The sequence below is a fragment of the Lissotriton vulgaris genome, chromosome 5, assembly GCF_964263255.1.
Source record: "Lissotriton vulgaris chromosome 5, aLisVul1.2, whole genome shotgun sequence".
Lineage (NCBI taxonomy): Eukaryota > Metazoa > Chordata > Amphibia > Caudata > Salamandridae > Lissotriton > Lissotriton vulgaris.
In genome coordinates this window covers 2,034,948,133-2,034,967,494 of record NC_141693.1, presented here as the reverse complement: position 1 = coordinate 2,034,967,494, position 19,362 = coordinate 2,034,948,133, and the positions used below count along the sequence as shown (strand labels likewise).

Here is a 19,362-nt window from a genome sequence, read left to right as displayed (position 1 = left end):
ATAGATGGGCTTGCAAAATAACCTACACACAGACAAGTACAACTGGTGCTACTCTGGGTAAGATACCCACTCCCTAAGGTATCAGTAGCACAAGAAACACAGGTGACTTGTAAAACGTTTGCAAAAAGACCCTGGCACTCACAGTATTTCACATTAAATTGAATATAATCATTTGTCCATCCAACAAAAAGCACAAAGATGAGGAGAGATTCCTCCTATTACAGGAAACACAGAAGATATAGTCAACTGATCATTCATTAATTGATTTATTTCATAATAACACAAGGTTGCAAGGACTAGCACAAGATAATTTGTTGATACACTCTTAAAGCTTTTTTTACAATGTGAATAGTAGCCCAGTCCTTGTTGTGAAGAACACCGGAAACAGCCAACACCCGTTTCGTCACCACCGTGACTTTCTCAAGGCTCCAATGTTGTCAGAATTTATGCCGGGGATTTGGCCAGATCAACGGGTTTAGTCGAAGAAATCCTATTGAATCAGCATTCAAGAGTTCTGTCGTAAAAGTGTCTATTTCTCTTAGAACTCCGTTCCCGCAGATTATTTCAGAGGACCTATCCTCACGAAGCATCGTATATATATACTGTGTTCGCAGCAAAGATTCTTAGTCGCATTGTCAATAGTCAGTCAAGCAGCTCGGGCACTAGCATAAGTCCCTCATTATTCAGTCTGTTTGTCCACAGCAACCGCCTCGTCCCATCTCTGCCACCGTGAAGATGGTGGGATTAACAGGGCAGGGTCTGATTGGACCCTTCACTTCATTCACAGAGGGCCACAGGGCATCCGAAACTCTAAACAGCCCTTAAGTGATGAAATGACCGCATCGAGATGGCTGAGCAGCGGCTCCATGCAGAGGTACACACTGCCCCTCCCCCATTCAGAGGTACACACTGCCCCTCCCTCCATTCAGAGGTACACACTGCCCCTCCCCCATTCAGAGGTGTACACTGCCCCTCCCCCATTCAGAGGTACACACTGCCCCTCCCTCCATTCAGAGGTACACACTGCCCCTCCCCCATTCAGAGGTGTACACTGCCCCTCCCCATTCAGAGGTACACACTGCCCCTCCCCATTCAGAGGTACACACTGCCTCTCCCCATTCAGAGGTACACACTGCCCCTCCTCATTCAGAGGTACACACTGCCCCTTCCCCATTCAGAGGTGTACACTGCCCCTCCCCCATTCAGAGGTACACACTGTCCCTCCCTCCATTCAGAGGTGTACACTGCCCCTCCCCCATTCAGAGGAACACACTGCCCCTCCCTCCATTCAGAGGTACACTCTGCCCCTCCCTCAATTCAGAGGTACACACTGCCCCTCCCCCATTCAGAGGTGTACACTGCCCCTCCCCCATTCAGAGGTGTACACTGCCCCTCCCCATTCAGAGGTGTACACTGCCCCTCCCCATTCAGAGGTAGACACTGCCCCTCCCCATTCAGAGGTGCACACTGCCCCTCCCCCATTCAGAGGTGTACACTGCCCCTCCCCATTCAGAGGTACACACTGCCCCTCCCCATTCAGAGGTACACACTGCCCCTCCCTCCATTCAGAGGTACACACTGCCCCTCCCCCATTCAGAGGTGTACACTGCCCCTCCCCGTTCAGAGGTAGACACTGCCCCTCCCCATTCAGAGGTGCACACTGCCCCTCCCCCATTCAGAGGTGTACACTGCCCCTCCCCATTCAGAGGTACACACTGCCCCTCCCCCATTCAGAGGTACACACTGCCCCTCCCTCCATTCAGAGGTACACACTGCCCCTCCCCTATTCAGAGGTGTACACTGCCCCTCCCCATTCAGAGGTACACACTGCCCCTCCCCATTCAGAGGTACACACTGCCCCTCCCCATTCAGAGGTACACACTGCCCCTCCCCATTCAGAGGTACACACTGCCCCTCCCTCCATTCAGAGGTACACACTGCCCCTCCCCTATTCAGAGGTGTACACTGCCCCTCCCCATTCAGAGGTACACACTGCCCCTCCCCATTCAGAGGTACACACTGCCCCTCCCCATTCAGAGGTACACACTGCCCCTCCCCATTCAGAGGTACACACTGCCCCTCCCCCATTCAGAGGTGTACACTGCCCCTCCCCCATTCAGAGGTACACACTGCCCCTCCCCCATTCAGAGGTGTACACTGCCCCTCCCCATTCAGAGGTACACACTGCCCCTCCCCATTCAGAGGTACACACTGCCCCTCCCCCTTTCAGAGGTGTACACTGCCCCTCCCCATTCAGAGGTACACACTGCCCCTCCCGCCATTCAGAGGTACACACTGCCCCTCCCCCATTCAGAGGTACACACTGCCCCTCCCCCATTCAGAGGTGTACACTGCCCCTCCCCATTCAGAGGTACACACTGCCCCTCCCCATTCAGAGGTACACACTGCCCCTCCCCCATTCAGAGGTGTACACTGCCCCTCCCCCATTCAGAGGTACACACTGCCCCTCCCCCATTCAGAGGTGTACACTGCCCCTCCCCATTCAGAGGTACACACTGCCCCTCCCCCATTCAGAGGTACACACTGCCCCTCCCTCCACTCAGAGGCACACACTGCCCCTCCCCCATTCAGAGGTACACACTGCCCCTCCCTCCATTCAGAGGCACACACTGCCCTCCCCCATTCAGAGGTACACACTGCCCCCTCCATTCAGAGGTACACATTGCCCCTCCCCCATTCAGAGGTACGCACTGCCCCTCCCCCATTCAGAGGTAAACACTGCCCCTCCCTCCATTCAGAGGCACACACTTCCCCCCTCCATTCAGAGGTGTGCACTGCCCCTCCCTCCATTCAGAGGTGTACACTGCCCCTCCCCCATTCAGAGGTGTACACTGCCCCTCCCCATTCAGAGGTGTACACTGCCCCTCCCCATTCAGAGGTAGACACTGCCCCTCCCCATTCAGAGGTGCACACTGCCCCTCCCCCATTCAGAGGTGTACACTGCCCCTCCCCATTCAGAGGTACACACTGCCCCTCCCCCATTCAGAGGTACACACTGCCCCTCCCTCCATTCAGAGGTACACACTGCCCCTCCCCCATTCAGAGGTGTACACTGCCCCTCCCCGTTCAGAGGTAGACACTGCCCCTCCCCATTCAGAGGTAGACACTGCCCCTCCCCATTCAGAGGTGCACACTGCCCCTCCCCCATTCAGAGGTGTACACTGCCCCTCCCCATTCAGAGGTACACACTGCCCCTCCCCCATTCAGAGGTACACACTGCCCCTCCCTCCATTCAGAGGTACACACTGCCCCTCCCCCATTCAGAGGTGTACACTGCCCCTCCCCGTTCAGAGGTAGACACTGCCCCTCCCCATTCAGAGGTGCACACTGCCCCTCCCCCATTCAGAGGTGTACACTGCCCCTCCCCATTCAGAGGTACACACTGCCCCTCCCCCATTCAGAGGTACACACTGCCCCTCCCTCCATTCAGAGGTACACACTGCCCCTCCCCTATTCAGAGGTGTACACTGCCCCTCCCCATTCAGAGGTACACACTGCCCCTCCCCATTCAGAGGTACACACTGCCCCTCCCCATTCAGAGGTACACACTGCCCCTCCCCATTCAGAGGTACACACTGCCCCTCCCTCCATTCAGAGGTACACACTGCCCCTCCCCTATTCAGAGGTGTACACTGCCCCTCCCCATTCAGAGGTACACACTGCCCCTCCCCATTCAGAAGTACACACTGCCCCTCCCCATTCAGAGGTACACACTGCCCCTCCCCATTCAGAGGTACACACTGCCCCTCCCCCATTCAGAGGTGTACACTGCCCCTCCCCCATTCAGAGGTACACACTGCCCCTCCCCCATTCAGAGGTGTACACTGCCCCTCCCCATTCAGAGGTACACACTGCCCCTCCCCATTCAGAGGTACACACTGCCCCTCCCCCATTCAGAGGTGTACACTGCCCCTCCCCATTCAGAGGTACACACTGCCCCTCCCGCCATTCAGAGGTACACACTGCCCCTCCCCCATTCAGAGGTACACACTGCCCCTCCCCCATTCAGAGGTGTACACTGCCCCTCCCCATTCAGAGGTACACACTGCCCCTCCCCATTCAGAGGTACACACTGCCCCTCCCCCATTCAGAGGTGTACACTGCCCCTCCCCCATTCAGAGGTACACACTGCCCCTCCCCCATTCAGAGGTGTACACTGCCCCTCCCCATTCAGAGGTACACACTGCCCCTCCCCCATTCAGAGGTACACACTGCCCCTCCCTCCACTCAGAGGCACACACTGCCCCTCCCCCATTCAGAGGTACACACTGCCCCTCCCTCCATTCAGAGGCACACACTGCCCTCCCCCATTCAGAGGTACACACTGCCCCCTCCATTCAGAGGTACACATTGCCCCTCCCCCATTCAGAGGTACGCACTGCCCCTCCCCCATTCAGAGGTAAACACTGCCCCTCCCTCCATTCAGAGGCACACACTTCCCCCCTCCATTCAGAGGTGTGCACTGCCCCTCCCTCCATTCAGAGGCACACACTGCCCCATCCCCATTCAGAGGCACACACTGCCCCCTTCCATTCAGAGGTGTACACTGCCCCCCCTCCATTCAGAGGCGTACACTGCCCCCCTTCATTCAGAGGTGTACACTGCCCCCCTCCATTCAGAGGTACACACTGCCCCCCTCCATTCAGAGGTGTACACTGCCCCCCTCCATTCAGAGGTACACACTGCCCCCCTCCATTCAGAGGTGTACACTGCCCCTCCCTCCGTTCAGAGGTACACACTGCCCCTCCCTCCATTCAGAGGTACAAACTGCCCCCCTCCATTCAGAGGCACACACTGCCCCCCTCCATTCAGAGGCACACACTGCCCCCCTCCATTCAGAGGTATACACTGCCCCTCCCCCATTCAGAGGTACACACTGTCCCTCCCTCCATTCAGAGGTGTACACTGCCCCTCCCTCCATTCAGAGGTACACACTGCCCCTCCCCCATTCAGAGGTGTACACTGCTCTCCCTCCATTCAGAGGTACACACTGCCCCTCCCCCATTCAGAGGAACACACTGCCCCTCCCTCCATTCAGAGGTACACACTGCCCCTCCCTCCATTCAGAGGTACACACTGTCCCCCTCCATTCAGAGGTACACACTGCCCCTCCCTCCATTCAGAGGTACACACTGCCCCTCCCTCCATTCAGAGGTGTACACTGCCCCTCCCTCCATTCAGAGGTGTACACTGCCCCTCCCCATTCAGCGGTACACACTGCCCCTCCCCATTCAGAGGTACACACTGCCCCTCCCTCCATTCAGAGGTACACACTGCCCCTCCCTCCATTGAGAGGAACACACTGCCCCTCCCTCCATTCAGAGGTACACACTGCCCCTCCCTCCATTCAGAGGTACACACTGTCCTCCCTCCATTCAGAGGTGTACACTGCCCCTCCCCCATTCAGAGGAACACACTGCCCCTCCCTCCATTCAGAGGTACACACTGCCCCTTCCTCCATTCAGAGGTACACACTGTCCCTGCCTCAATTCAGAGGTGTACACTGCCCCTCCCTCCATTCAGAGGTACACATTGCCCCTCCCCCATTCAGAGGTGTACACTGCCCTCCCTCCATTCAGAGGTACACATTGCCCCTCCCCCATTCAGAGGTGTACACTGCCCTCCCTCCATTCAGAGGTGTACACTGCCCCTCCCTCCATTCAGAGGTACACACTGCCGCTCCCTCCATTCAGAGGTACACACTGCCCCTCCCTCCATTCAGAGGTACACACTGCCCCTCCCTCCATTCAGAGGTACACACTGCCCCTCCCTCCATTCAGAGGTACACACTGCCCCTCCCTCCATTCAGAGGAACACACTGCCCCTCCCCCATTCAGAGGTACACACTGCCCCTCCCTCCATTCAGAGGAACACACTGCCCCTCCCCCATTCAGAGGTACACACTGCCCCTCCCCCATGCAGAGGAACACACTGCCCCTCCCTCCATTCAGAGGTACACACTGCACTGCCCCTCCCTCCATTCAGAGGAACACACTGCCCCTCCCCCATTCAGAGGTACACACTGCCCCTCCCCCATGCAGAGGAACACACTGCCCCTCCCTCCATTCAGAGGAACACACTGCCCCTCCCTCCATTCAGAGGTACACACTGCCCCTCCCTCCATTCAGAGGTACACACTGCGCCTCCATCCATTCAGAGGAACACACTGCCCCTCCCCCATTCAGAGGTACACACTGCCCCTCCCCATTCAGAGGTGTACACTGCCCCTCCCCCATTCAGAGGAACACACTGCCCCTCCCCCATTCAGAGGAACACACTGCCCCTCCCTCCATTCAGAGGTACACACTGCCCCTCCCTCCATTCAGAGGAACACACTGCCCCTCCCTCCATTCAGAGGTACACACTGCCCCTCCCTCCATTCAGAGGTACACACTGCCCCGGTACACACTGCCCCTCCCTCCATTCAGAGGAACACACTGCCCCTCCCTCCATTCAGAGGTACACACTGCCCCTCCCTCCATTCAGAGGTACACACTGCCCCTCCCTCCATTCAGAGGAACACACTGCCCCTCCCTCCATTCAGAGGTACACACTGCCCCTCCCTCCATTCAGAGGAACACACTGCCCCTCCCTCCATTCAGAGGTACACACTGCCCCTCCCTCCATTCAGAGGTACACACTGCCCCTCCCTCCATTCAGAGGTACACACTGCGCATCCCTCCATTCAGAGGAACACACTGCCCCTCCCCCAACGGGCCAGCATTTAAAGCTTGTAGAGAGCACACCTTCACCTCCCTCACTCAACTCAGTGAGTCCTGAGGGGCATTCAAAGCCCAGAGAGAGCAGACCCTCGCCTCCCTCACACAGCTCCGCAGGTCCTGAGAGCCTTTACAGTGGCCGTCAGCCTGGAATATCCTCGTCTAATGTCCAGAAAAGCCCCTTTTAAGACTATAGTTATCCATTCTCCTCAGACCCTGTGTTAGAAATGGGATTTCTGGTTGGCTAATGCTTGCGCCAAAGCCAGGCAGAGACCAGCGCTCTCGTCAGGGCAATGGAGTCACACGCCAAACATAACCTCTGCTCACCCCCTTGGTAGTTTGGCATGAGCAGACAGGCTTATCCCGGAGGCCATGTGTAAAGCATTTGTGCACGCACCCACCAGCAACAACATCCCAGGCACACTACAAAAGGAACTCCACACAAGGTTATATCAAAAATAGCCTTTGTATTCTCAAAACACATTAGAATAGTAAACACACAATGTACACTGTGACAACTGGCACTGGGCAATATTTACAAGGGAATTATTTACACATGACAGGGCCACATGGACCTCTGTCAGAACCATCACAAAGCGAACCTGGTAAAAGTAAAATAGATCATAACACGTACAAGTAAAATAGGTCATAAAACGTACAACCAGTAAGCATTGGTAATCACTGTACTTTGCATCAGTCTGTGACATACACTACATTATGCACAGTATCCCACAAGTGTAAATACATTAGACCCTAACCACCAAAGTATAACTCACAGTAGGGGCTTAAATGACAGAGACCATAATCTCACTCGCTTAACCCATGATATGCAGAACAACCTCATAATCATAAACCATATTAAGAGGTATCAAACAGGGTGCATAAAACATACTATACACAATACATTTCCTAGTACCCAAAGCATAGTTAGCACACCCATCACATTAGCACATAAATCACATTAGGGCCTGGGGCCCTATAAATGTAACCATCCCCCTGGCCAACTGGCCATCTCAGAAAGGGGGCTCAAATGCCCTTTGTCCATAAAGTCAGGGCTGCTGCCTAGGCAGCGAAGGTCAAGGGTGCGCCACTGCACAAACCTAAACGTTGCAGCTGCCCACTACTTACTGGGCAGCTGAGAACAATAACATAGGGGCCTAAACGATGCAGCTGGCACTAATTGCTGTGCAGCTGGGGAAAGCCTGGCACCTCTGTGCCACTTCTGTCCCTCTCAGGGACTCTCTCAAGAATTGTGCCTAAACGGTGCTTCCGCCCACTACTTGCTGGGCAGCTGTAAATATCAAGATGTGGGCAGGGGCTCTCACTGGCCCTGGAAATAACTGTGCCCAGGTTGGAGCCATCGGGGCTCTAGAACAAATACTGCGGGCGGTGGAGCCATCTGGCTCGGAAAATAATCTGCCCCCGTGGAGCACACTGGCTCCATAGATACTCAGCCAAACGCTGGACCACTCAGGCTCGGAGAACAACTGGACCGGGCCTGGAACTGCCCCATGGCCACTCTGGCCCTTTAAGAAATAAATGCCCCACTCGGTGGTGCGGCCATCTGACTAACGGGGCCGCTCTAACTCAGTGCCTCGCACTGGCACCACAAAACACCATCTGCTCGCCAGTGCCGCAGTCCGCACGAACAAACACACCTATGGAGTTCCCCAACCCTTCTTAACTTACCGGGCTGCTCACGGGGGACTCTTCTCCATAGGACGGCAGCACTTCTTCTGTGGGGCTTCCCGGGACTCCTGGGAGCCCCGCAATGCCATTGGCGGCCTCGGTCGCCATCTTTAATTCACCCGGGCCCCCTCCTTGGACCCGGGGCTCTTCTCTAACTGGCAGCAACGGCGGGGCTCTCCCCTCCACATGGGAGCCCCGCGCCGGCATGCTGCGATGCCACTTCCGTCCGGCGGCCCTGCCCACAGCCAGGCGGGCCGGGGACGCGGCGGCGATCTCGGCTGCATTCGAGGGGTAGGCTCCCTCAAATTTTGAAAACACATCATGGGGTTGGCACCCGCTCCTCCTGTACACAAAAACACGGCAAAGTCACGGGGTGGGCACCCGCGCTCCATCAAATAACACCAGCGGCCATAATGCAGGGTGGGCACCTGCATAATCAAAGTGAAAATGAGTGGAGTGGGCACCCGCAAGAGCCCCCAAGAAGGGGGGAATCCCTACAAAGGGGGACTCCCTCGGCAAGGGCTGCAGCCTCGGGCTGCTCAGCCCCCAAGCTCCAAGGCAGTATCAAGCCTTGGCAAAAGCAAAAAGGAAGCAATAGGTCCAAGAGGTCCTGGGAATCAAAGATGGAGCAAAACAGCTCCCAGCCAGGAAAATCCTCCAAGCATCGAGGGGCAGAGCAGGGCCCAGGGAGGTAAGCCTTCCCTGGGCCCCAGCAGCAGCACACCCGAGGTAGTTTCAAGTCAAAAACAAGAACATCTTCATGGGGTCACAGCCCCTTATTTATACAGCTAAATCCCTCTGTGACACAGCACAGGGCTAGGAGAGAACCAGATACAACTGGTTCAGGAGCACTTGAACACTTTGTTTTGCTCAGCTCCTCTCCTCTATTCACAGGACAGGCCAGGGACATCAGACGCACCACAGAGGGTGGAGCCAGCATTGTGGAGTGAAGGCCCAGCACTATTCAGGTCCCAGGTGCAACTCCTCCCTCCCATCTACATGCAGATCTCCTTATTCACCACCGGGCAGACCCATCCTGCCTCCTGTAGCCCCTGGCATCATCCAGCACCTGTCAATCACAAGCCAGACATGCAATTCACATCAGGCAGGCAGACACTGCACACAGAAACGCCAACTTCTAAAAGTGGCACTTCTCCACTAGACACATTAAATCTGCGCACACCATCGTGCAGCATTTAATCTCACAAGTTCACACATACTAAACTCGCCCCTGCACTCCTCTCACATCAGGAACTACCATGGACACACACATCCCCCATTCATTCCTAAGGGAGGGCAGGCCAATCTCACAACATGCACTCAGAGTGTGCACGCACTTTACACTGGGACACAGTGCCAAAGTGCGCAGAGACCAGAAATCACTACCATTACGTCATATTAAAAGGCAAAAAGTTCAGGGGTGAACCTGCCAAAAGGCCAAGTCCAACACCCTGTCTCAACCCTTCCACCTTGAATAGGATCTACCCACATGCAACGCTTTCATGCTCCCACCCTCTTGCAGCCACTCCTGATCTGCAGCTCACCTGCGGGGTTTGCCCTCTCTATCCCTCCATTATCCTTTTCAATGCAACTAACAGACTCACATGCCTGCCTCTCAAGTTAATTCATATTTCCCTATACTAATTCACCACTAATCCTTTTTGGGTTACGAAGTAGCGTGCTACTCGCTGAAAAGTGTTTTGACGCTTTCTCTGGGGTAGTAAGTGCTATATAAATGCCATTTCAATTACTTTGGTTTTGTGGAGCTGTGGTATTGGTAGAGCTGAGGCAGTGGTCCTGGTCTGTATGACATTGGCATGGTGGAGCTGTGGTGTTGGTGAGGCTGTGGTGTTGGTGGGGCTGTGGGAATGAGGTGCTTCAGTACCAGTCAGAGTGTTGCTCTGGTGGTGATATTGGTGGAGCTGTGTTAGTGGGCCAGGTCTTTATCTGACATTGGCATGGTGGTGCTGTGGTGAGTTGGCATGATGGTGCTCTGTAAATGTCAACGCGGTACTCTGGTGTTTGTGGTGCTGTGGTATTGGTGGTGCTGTGGTGTTGGAGGTCCTGTTGTGTTGGAGGTGCTGTGGTGTTTGTGGTGCTGTGGTGTTTGTGATGCTGTGGTGTTGGAGGTGCTGTGGTGTTTGTGGTGCTGTTGTGTTGGAGGTGCTGTGGTGTTTGTGGTGCTGTGGTGTTTGTGGTGCTGTTTTGTTGGTGGTGATGTGGTGTTTGTGGTGCTGTTGTGCTGGAGGTGCTGTGGTGTTTGTGGTGCTGTGGTGTTTGTGATGCTGTGGTGTTGGAGGTGCTGTGGTGTTGGACGTGCTGTTGTGTTGGAGGTGCTGTGGTGTTTGTGGTGCTGTGGTGTTTGTGGTGCTGTTGTGTTGGAGGTGCTATAGTGTTTGTGGTGCTGTTGTGTTGGAGGTGATGTGGTGTTTGTGGTGCTGTTGTGTTGGAGGTGATGTGGTGTTTGTGGTTCTGTTGTGTTGGAGGTGATATGGTGTTTGTGGTGCTGTTGTGTTGGAGGTGCTGTGGTGTTGGAGGTGCTGTCGTGTTTGTAGTCCTGTGGTGTTTGTGGTGCTGTTTTGTTGGTGGTGATGTGGTGTTTGTGGTGCTGTTGTGCTGGAGGTGCTGTGGTGTTTGTGGTGCTGTGGTGTTTGTGATGCTGTGGTGTTGGAGGTGCTGTGGTGTTGGAGGTGCTGTTGTGTTGGAGGTGCTGTGGTGTTTGTGGTGCTGTGGTGTTTGTGGTGCTGTTGTGTTGGAGGTGCTATAGTGTTTGTGGTGCTGTTGTGTTGGAGGTGATGTGGTGTTTGTGGTGCTGTTGTGTTGGAGGTGATGTGGTGTTTGTGGTTCTGTTGTGTTGGAGGTGATATGGTGTTTGTGGTGCTGTTGTGTTGGTAGTGCTGTGGTGTTGGTGGTGCTGTGGTTTGGTGGTGCTGTGGTGTAGATGGTGCTGTGGGATTGGAAATGCTGTTGTGTTGGAGGTGCTGTGGTGTTTGTGGTGCTGTGGTATTTGTGGTGCTGTTGTGCTGGAGGTGATGTGGTGTTTGTGGTGCTGTTGTGTTGGAGGTGCTGTGGTGTTTTTGGTGCTGTTATGTTGGAGGTGCTGTGGTGTTTGTGGTGCTGTGGTGTTTGTGGTGCTGTTGTGTTTGTGGTTCTGTGGTGTTTGTGGTGCTGTGGTATTGGTTGTGCTGTTGTGTTTGTGGTGCTGTGGTGTTTGTGGTTTTTGTGGTGATGTGGTGTTCGTGGTGCTGTGGTGTTGGAGGGGCTGTGGTGTTGGTGGTGCTGTGATGTGTGGTGCTGTGGTATTGGTGCTGTGGTGTTTGTGGTGGTGTGGTGTTGGTAGTGCTGTGATGTGTGGTGCTGTGGTATTGGTGCTGTGGTGTTGGTGGTACTGTGATGTGTGGTGCTGTGGTATTGATGCTGTGGTGTTTGTGGTGCTGTGGTGTTGGTGGTGCTGTGGTGTTTGTGGTGCTGTCGTATTGGCGGTGCTGTGGTATTGGTGGTGCTGTGGTGTTGGTGGTGCTGTGGTATTGGAGGTGCTGTGGTGTTGGAGCTGTGGTGTTGGTGCTGTGGTGTTGGTGGTGCTGTGGTGTTGGTGGTGCTGTGGTGTTGGTGGTGCTGTGATGTGTGGTGCTGTGGTATTGGTGCTGTGGTATTTGTGGTGCTGTGGTATTTGTGGTGCTGTGGTATTGGTGGTGCTATTGTGGTGTTGGTGGTGTTGTGGTATTGGAGGTGCTGTTGTTTTGGTGGTGCTGTGATGTTGGTGGTGCTGTGGTATTGGTTGTGCTGTGTTGTGTGTGTTGCTGTGGTGTTTGTGGTGCTAGAGGTGCTGTGGTGTTTGTGGTGCTGTTGTGTTGGAGGTGCTGTGGTGTTTGTGGTGCTGTAGTGTTTGTGTGCTGTGGTGTTGGTGGTGCTTTGGTTTGGTGGTGCTGTTGTGTAAATGGTGCTGTGGTATTGGAGGTGTTGTGGTGTTGGTGGTGCTGTGGTCTTGGTGGCTCTGTGGTATTGGTGGTGCTGTGGTGTTGGAGGTGCTGTGGTGTTGGTGGTGCTGTGATGTGTGGTGCTGTGTTATTGGTGCTGTGGTGTTTGTGGTGGTGTGGTGTTGGTAGTGCTGTGATGTGTGGTGCTGTGGTATTGGTGCTGTGGTGTTGGTGTTGCTGTGATGTGTTGTGCTGTGATATTGATGCTGTGGTGTTTGTGGTGCTGGTGGTGCTGTGGTGTTTGCGGTGCTGTCGTATTGGTGGTGCAGTCATATTTGTGGTGCTGTGGTATTGGAGATGCTGTGGTGTTGGTGGTGCTGTGGTGTTGCTGTGGTATTGGTGGTGTTGTGGTGTTGGATGTGGTGTTGGCGGTGCTGTGGTGTTGGTGGTGCTGTGATGTGTAGTGCTGTGATATTGATGCTGTTGTGTTTGTGGTGCTGTGGTGTTGGTGGTGCTGTGGTGTTTGTTGTGCTGTGGTGTTGGTAGTGCTGTTGTGTTTGTGGTGCTGTGGTATTGGTGGTGCTGTGGTGTTTGTGGTGCTGTGGTGGTGGAGGTTCTGTGGTGTTTGTGGTGCTTTGGTGTTGGTGATGCTGTTTCTTTGTGGTGCTTTGGTGTTTGTGGTGCTGTGGTGTTTGTGGTGCTGTGGTGATGGTGGTGCTCTGGTGTTGGTGGTGCTGTGGTGTTGGTGGTGCTGTGGTTTGGTGGTGCTGTGGTGTAGATGGTGCTGTGGGATTGGAAATGCTGTGGTGTTGGTGGTGCTGTGGTGTTGGTGGTCCTGTGGTATTGGTGGTGCTGTGGTGTTGATGGTGCTGCAGTGTTGGAGGTGCTGTGGTCTTGGTAGTGCTGTGGTCTTGGTGGTGCTGTGATGTGTGGTGCTGTGGTATTGGTGCTGTGGTGTTTGTGGTGGTGTGGTGTTGGTAGTTCTGTGATGTGTGGTGCTGTGGTATTGGTGGTGCTGTGATGTGTGGTACTGTGGTATTGATGCTGTGGTTTTTGTGGTGCTGTGGTGTGGGTGGTGCTGTCGTGATGGTGATGCTGTGGTGTTTGTGGTGCTGTCGTATTGGTGGTGCTGTGGTGTTTGTGGTTCTGTGGTGTTGGTGGTGCTGTGGTGTTGGTGGTGCTGTGGTGTTTGTGGTGCTGTAGTATTGGTGGTGCTGTGGTGTTTGTGGTGCTGTGGTGTTGGTGGTGCTGTGGTATTGAAGGTGCTGTGGTGTTGGTGGTTCTGTGATGTTGGTGGTGCTTGGTGTTCGTGGTGCTGTCATATTGGTGGTGCTGTCATATTGGTGGTGCTGTGGTGTTTGTGGAGCTGTGGTGTTGGTGGTGCCGTGGTGTTTGTGGTGCTGTGGTGTTGGTGGTGCTGTTGTGTTGGTGGTGCTGTGGTTTTTGTGGTGCTGTGATGTTGGTGGTGCTGTGGTGCTGTGGTGATGGTGGTGCTGTGGTGTTTGTGGTGCTGTGGTGTTGGTGGTGCTGTGGTATTGGTGCTGTGGTGTTTGTGGTGCTGTGGTGTTGGTGGTGCTGTAGTGTTGGTGGTGCTGTGGTAATCTCCTTGCCTAGGACGGTTCTTTGATAATCTTGGTGTGGGATGCAGCCTGTGTGCACTTTCGACATGTCTGGGGCCCTGTTACTACACTGTGATCTCTAACACTTTGCATCTTTCACGCAGGGCATTCTGGGAGCGCCCGGGATTCCTGGAGAAGTTGGATTTCAAGGTGACAAGGTGAGGTTTGGGGGGTCTCTGTCCCCAGCGCTGCTTCCCTCCCCGGAGTGATGTGTGTAAGTGACTTGGTACCCTTAACGGAGCATCCCTCCTGTTCCAGAGCCTCTCTGAAAACACTCCCTGTGAGAAGGCTCCCTGTGAGAACGCTCCCTGTGAGAACGCTCCCTCTTTGGGTTCGATGTAGAGTCACTGTGAGAACGCTCCCTCCGTGGGTTCTGTCTAGAGTGACTGTGAGAACGCTCCCTCCGTGGATTCTACCTAGAGTCACTGTGAGAACGCTCCCTCTTTGGGTTCTATCTAGAGCCACTGTGAGAACGCTCCTTCTTTGGGTTCTATCTAGAGTCACTGTGAGAACGCTCCCTCCATGGGTTCTATCTAGAGTCACTGTGAGAACGCTCCCTCCGTGGGTTCTATCTAGAGTCACTGTGAGAACGCTCCCTCTTTGGGTTCTATCTAGAGTCACTGTGAAAATGCTCCCTCCGTGGGTTCTATCTAGAGTCACTGTGAGAACGCTCCCTCTTTGGGTTCTATCTAGAGTCACTGTGAGAACGCTCCCTCTTTGGGTTCTATCTAGAGTCACTGTGAGAACGCTCCCTCCGTGGGTTCTATCTAGAGTCACTGTGAGAACGCTCCCTCTTTGGGTTCTATCTAGAGTCACTGTGAGAACGCTCCCTCCTTGGGTTCTGTCTAGAGTCACTGTGAGAACGCTCCCTCCATGGGTTCTATCCAGAGTCACTGACGCTCCCTCCTTGGGTTCTATCTAGAGACACTGTGAGAACGCTCCCTCTGTGGGTTCTGTCTAGAGTCACTGTGAGACCGCTCCCTCTTTGGGTTCTATCTAGAGTCACTGTGAGAACGCTCCCTCCTTGGGTTCTGTCTAGAATCACTGTGAGAACGCTCCCTCCTTGGGTTCTATGTAGAGTCACTGTGAGAACGCTCACTCCTTGGGTACCATGTAGAGGCACTCTGAGGACGCTCCCTCCTTGGGTCCTATGTAGAGTCACTGTGAGAACGCTCCCTCTTTGGGTTCTATCTAGAGTCACTGTGAGAACACTCCCTCCTTGGGTTCTATTTAGAGTCACTGTGAGAACGCTCCCTCCTTGGGTTTTATGTAGAGTCACTGTGAGAACGCTCCCTCCTTGAGTTCTATGCAGAGTCCCTGTGAGAACGCTCCCTCCGTGGGTTCCATGTAGAGTCACTTTGCGAATGCTCCCTCTTTGGGTTCTATCAAGAGTCACTGTGAGAACGCTCTCTCTGTGAGTTCTGTCTAGAGTCACTGTGAGAACGCTCCCTCTTTGGGTTCTATCTAGAGTCACTGTGACAACGCTCCCTCTGTGGGTTCTGTCTAGAGTCACTGTGAGACCCCTTCTCTTTGGGTTCTGTCTAGAGTCACTCTTAGAACGCTCCCTCAGTGGGTTCTATGTAAAGTCACTCTGGGAACGCGCCCTCAGTGGGTTCTATGTTGAGTCACTCTGAGAACGCTCCCTCCTTGGGATCTATGTCGAGTCACTCTGAGAACGCTCCCTCCTTGGGTTCTATCTAGAGTGACTGTGAGAATGCTCCCTCCTTGGGTTCTATCTAGAGTCACTGTGAGAACGCTCCCTCCGGGGGTTCTATCTAGAGTCACTGTGAGAACGCTCCCTCCTTGGGTTCTATCTAGAGTCACTGTGAGAACGCTCCCTCCATGGGTTCTGTCAAGTTCAAGTTTAAAATTTGTATAGCGCGCTACTCACCCAGAGGGTCTCAAGGCGCTTGAGGGAGGGGGGGTACTTTACTTATCGAATATCCAAGTTTTTAGTTGTTTTCTGAAGGAGAGGTGGTTCTGTGTAAGGCGGATGAAGGTGGGGAGAGAATTCCAGGTCTTGGCCGTTAAGTAGGAGAAGGATCTTCCCCCCATGGTGGATCATTGGATGCGAGGAATTGCGGCGAGGGCTTGATTGGACGATCGTAGTTGGCGGGTGGGGGTGTAAAAGGACAGGCACGTGTTGAGGTATTCGGGTCCTAGGTCGTAGACGGGCTTTGTGTGCGTGGGTGAGGAGACGGAACGTTATTCTCTTGTTGACGGGGAGCCAGTGGAGGTCTTTCAGGTGACCGGAAATGTGAGCTTGGCGGGGGATGTCTAGGATGAGTCTGGCTGAGGCGTTTTGGATGCGTTGGAGTTTTTTCTGTAGTTTGGCTATGGTTCCGGCGTAAAGGGTGTTTCCGTAGTCCAGTCGGCTTGTGACTAGTGCATGGGTGACCGTCTTTCTTGTTTCGGTGGGGATCCAACGGAAGATTTTTTTGAGCATACGCAGGATGTTGAAGCATGAAGATGAGACGGCGTTGACTTGTCTGGCCATCGAGAGAGAGGAGTCCAGGATGAAGCCTAGGTTGCGTGCGTGGTCCGTTGGTATGGGTACGTTTCCCTGGGCCGGTGGCCACCATGAGTCGTCCCAGGCGGAGGGAGATGATCCTAAGATGAGGACTTCCGTTTTGTCCGAGTTCAGTTTTAAACGGCGGTTCTTCATCCACTCGGCTACTTCTTTCGTCCCTTCGTGTAGGTTGGTTTTGGCGGTGTTTGGGTCTTTGGTGAGGGAGAGGATCAGCTGGGTGTCGTCTGCGTAAGAGATGATGTTGAGGTTGTGTTGGCGTGCGATGGATGCGAGGGGACTCATGTATACGTTGAAGAGGGTGGGACTGAGTGATGATCCTTGTGGTACGCCGCAGATGACTTCGGTGGCCTCTGATCTAAAAGGGGGGAAGCGGACTCTCTGGGTTCTTCCGGCGAGGAACGAGATGATCCAGTCCAATGCTTTTCCTTGTATTCCAACGTTGCTGAGGCATTGTATAAGGGTGCTATGACAGACTGTGTCGAAGGCTGCGGAGAGGTCAAGTAGGATGAGGGCAGTTGTTTCTCCGTTGTCCAGTAGAGTTCGAATGTCGTCTGTTGCTGCGATGAGGGCGCTCTCGGTGCTGTGTTTGGCTCGGAAGCCGGACTGTGAAGGGTCGAGGGATTTGTTGGATTCGAGGAAGGCGGCGAGCTGACTTGTGACGGCTTTCTCAATGACTTTGGCAGGGAATGGGAGGAGCGAAATGGGGTGGTAGTTCTTAAGTTCAGTGGGGTCTGCTGTGGGTTTCTTCAGGAGGGCGCTGAGTTCGGCATGTTTCCAGCTTTCCAGGAAGGTAGCGGAGTTGAGGGAGCAGTTGATGACGTCTCGGAGATGGGGTGCGATAATGGAGTCTGCTTTGTTGAAAATGTGGTGGGGACATAGGTCGGTTGGCGATCCTGAGTGGATGGAGTTCATCAGGCGGATGGTGTCTTCAGTGGTGATTGGGTTCCAGGCGCAAAGGTTGTTGGAGGGGGGTTTTAGTTCGATGGGTGGGTGGGGTGGACTGGTCTCCAAAGCTGTTATGTATGTCAGCGATTTTGTTGTGGAAGAACGAGGCCAGAGAGTCGCAGAGGTCTTGGGAGTGAGTGATGTCGTTGGTGCCGGCGGTGGGGTTAGTAAACTCTTTTACGATGTTGAATAGTTCCTTGCTGTTGTGGGCGTTGTTGTCGAGACGATCCTTGAATGCTGATTTCTTGGTGGATCGGATCAGTTGGTGGTGTTTGCGGGTGGCGTTCTTGAAGGTGGCCAGGTTGTCAGTGGTTGGGTTTTTTCGCCAGGTTTTCTCGAGGGTGCGACAGATCTTCTTGGATTTCTTAAGGTTATCTTTGAACCAGGGGGCTTTTTTGCTACCTTGCTTGATTTGATGGTTTTTCAAGGGCGCTAATTCGTCAGCGCTGTGGGTGATCCATTGTGTGAGGTTGGTGGCCGCTTGGTTTGGGTCCGATGATTTGGCAGGAGGGTTTTGGTGAAGCGATGTGAAGAGCTGGTCGGTGGTAAATTTGTTCCAGTTTCTGCAGGGAATTGGTTGTGGGTGGTTGTGGGTCGTGGTCTTTTTGTAGTTGAAGTGAACGCAGCTGTTGTCCGTCCAATGGAGAGCTGTGGTGTGATTGAAGGAGATGTGCTTGCTGGAGGTGAAGATTGGGTCGAGCGTGTGCCCGGCATAGTGGGTGGGGGTGTTAACAAGTTGTTTGAGTCCGAGATTGGCGAGGTTGTCCAGAAGGGTGGTGGTGTTGCTGTCGTTGTTCTTTTCCAGGTGGAAGTTAAGGTCTCCCAGTAGAATGTAGTCCTCTGAGGGGAGGGCGTGTGGGCTGATGAAGTCAGTGATGTCTTCGCTGAATTGTGTGCGGGGTCCTGGTGGCCTGTAGATGAGGGTGCCTCTGAGTGTGGTCTTGGGGTCGGTGTGGATCTGGAAGTGAAGGTGTTCGGCGGCTGCGAGGGTATTGTCGGAAATGGTCGTGATGCGGATGGTGTTCTTATGGACGATGGCGATGCCTCCTCCTGTTTGGTTGATGCGGTCCTTTCGGATGATCTTGTAGCCGTCCGGGATGGCTATGGCGATGTCGGGCGTTGATGAGGCGTTCATCCAAGTTTCTGTAAGAAAGGCGACGTCCGGCAATGTGGTGTCGAGTAGGTTCCAAAGTTCAATGGCGTGTCTGTGGACCGAGCGGGTGTTGAGCAGGATGCACTTCAGGTGGTTAGTGTTGGTGCTCTGTTTGGAGTTTGTGGATTTGGTGTGGGTCCTGGTGCAGTCGAATTTGCAGGAGTGGCAGGTGAAGGGTCCATGGGTGTGTCCTGGGCCGGCTTGGTAGCAGTCTGGGAGACGGCCGGGGTTAAGTGCTGAGAGGGTTGCGGTGTCGTACGTTATGCGGGTGGAGTGGGTTTTACGGGGGCAGGGGGTCTGGCGCTGGGCGCGGTCCAGGCGCGGACGGGCGTAGACGGGCTTACCTTTGGCGCGCCTTCGGCGCGCATAGGGCGCGTCCGCTGCGCGTGAATGCTGCGCGTATGTTGCTTTGACATAAGTAGATAGTGGAGGGGGGCGGAGCGAGGGAGGAGCAGCTGGGAGGCGGGAGCGGGGTGGAGAGACGGGCTAAGAGGCACAACAACAACAAAATGGCAGCAAAAGTAAAACCAAAACAGATTGGGGCACAAAGTTGAATATCGCTATGGGCAGTGGCACCGGCACAATCAGGCAGCAACTATCTATTTAAATTAGGCAATGCGAGCGTCACAATACTAATCTGGCACAAATAAAAATGCGAGCAAAGTACAGATCAATACTTGGCAGCAGTGAGCAATAGCAGGCACCAACTCCTTCAAAACAATGCAGGCAAAGCACTACGATACCCAGGCCGTGGGTTCAATCCAGAGTC

The 19,362-nt window shown here is 54.2% G+C and overlaps 1 protein-coding gene across 1 annotated transcript in view; it reads left to right on the top strand.

Moving 5' to 3' along the window:
- Positions 1-19,362, top strand: part of COL27A1 (collagen type XXVII alpha 1 chain) — a 1,047,548-nt gene that overhangs the window by 410,721 nt on the left and 617,465 nt on the right. Inside the window, exon 13 of the mRNA XM_086924958.1 lies at positions 14,070-14,123. Within this exon, the coding sequence (XP_086781084.1) occupies positions 14,070-14,123 (54 nt within the window). The remainder of the gene's footprint in view (positions 1-14,069; positions 14,124-19,362) is intronic.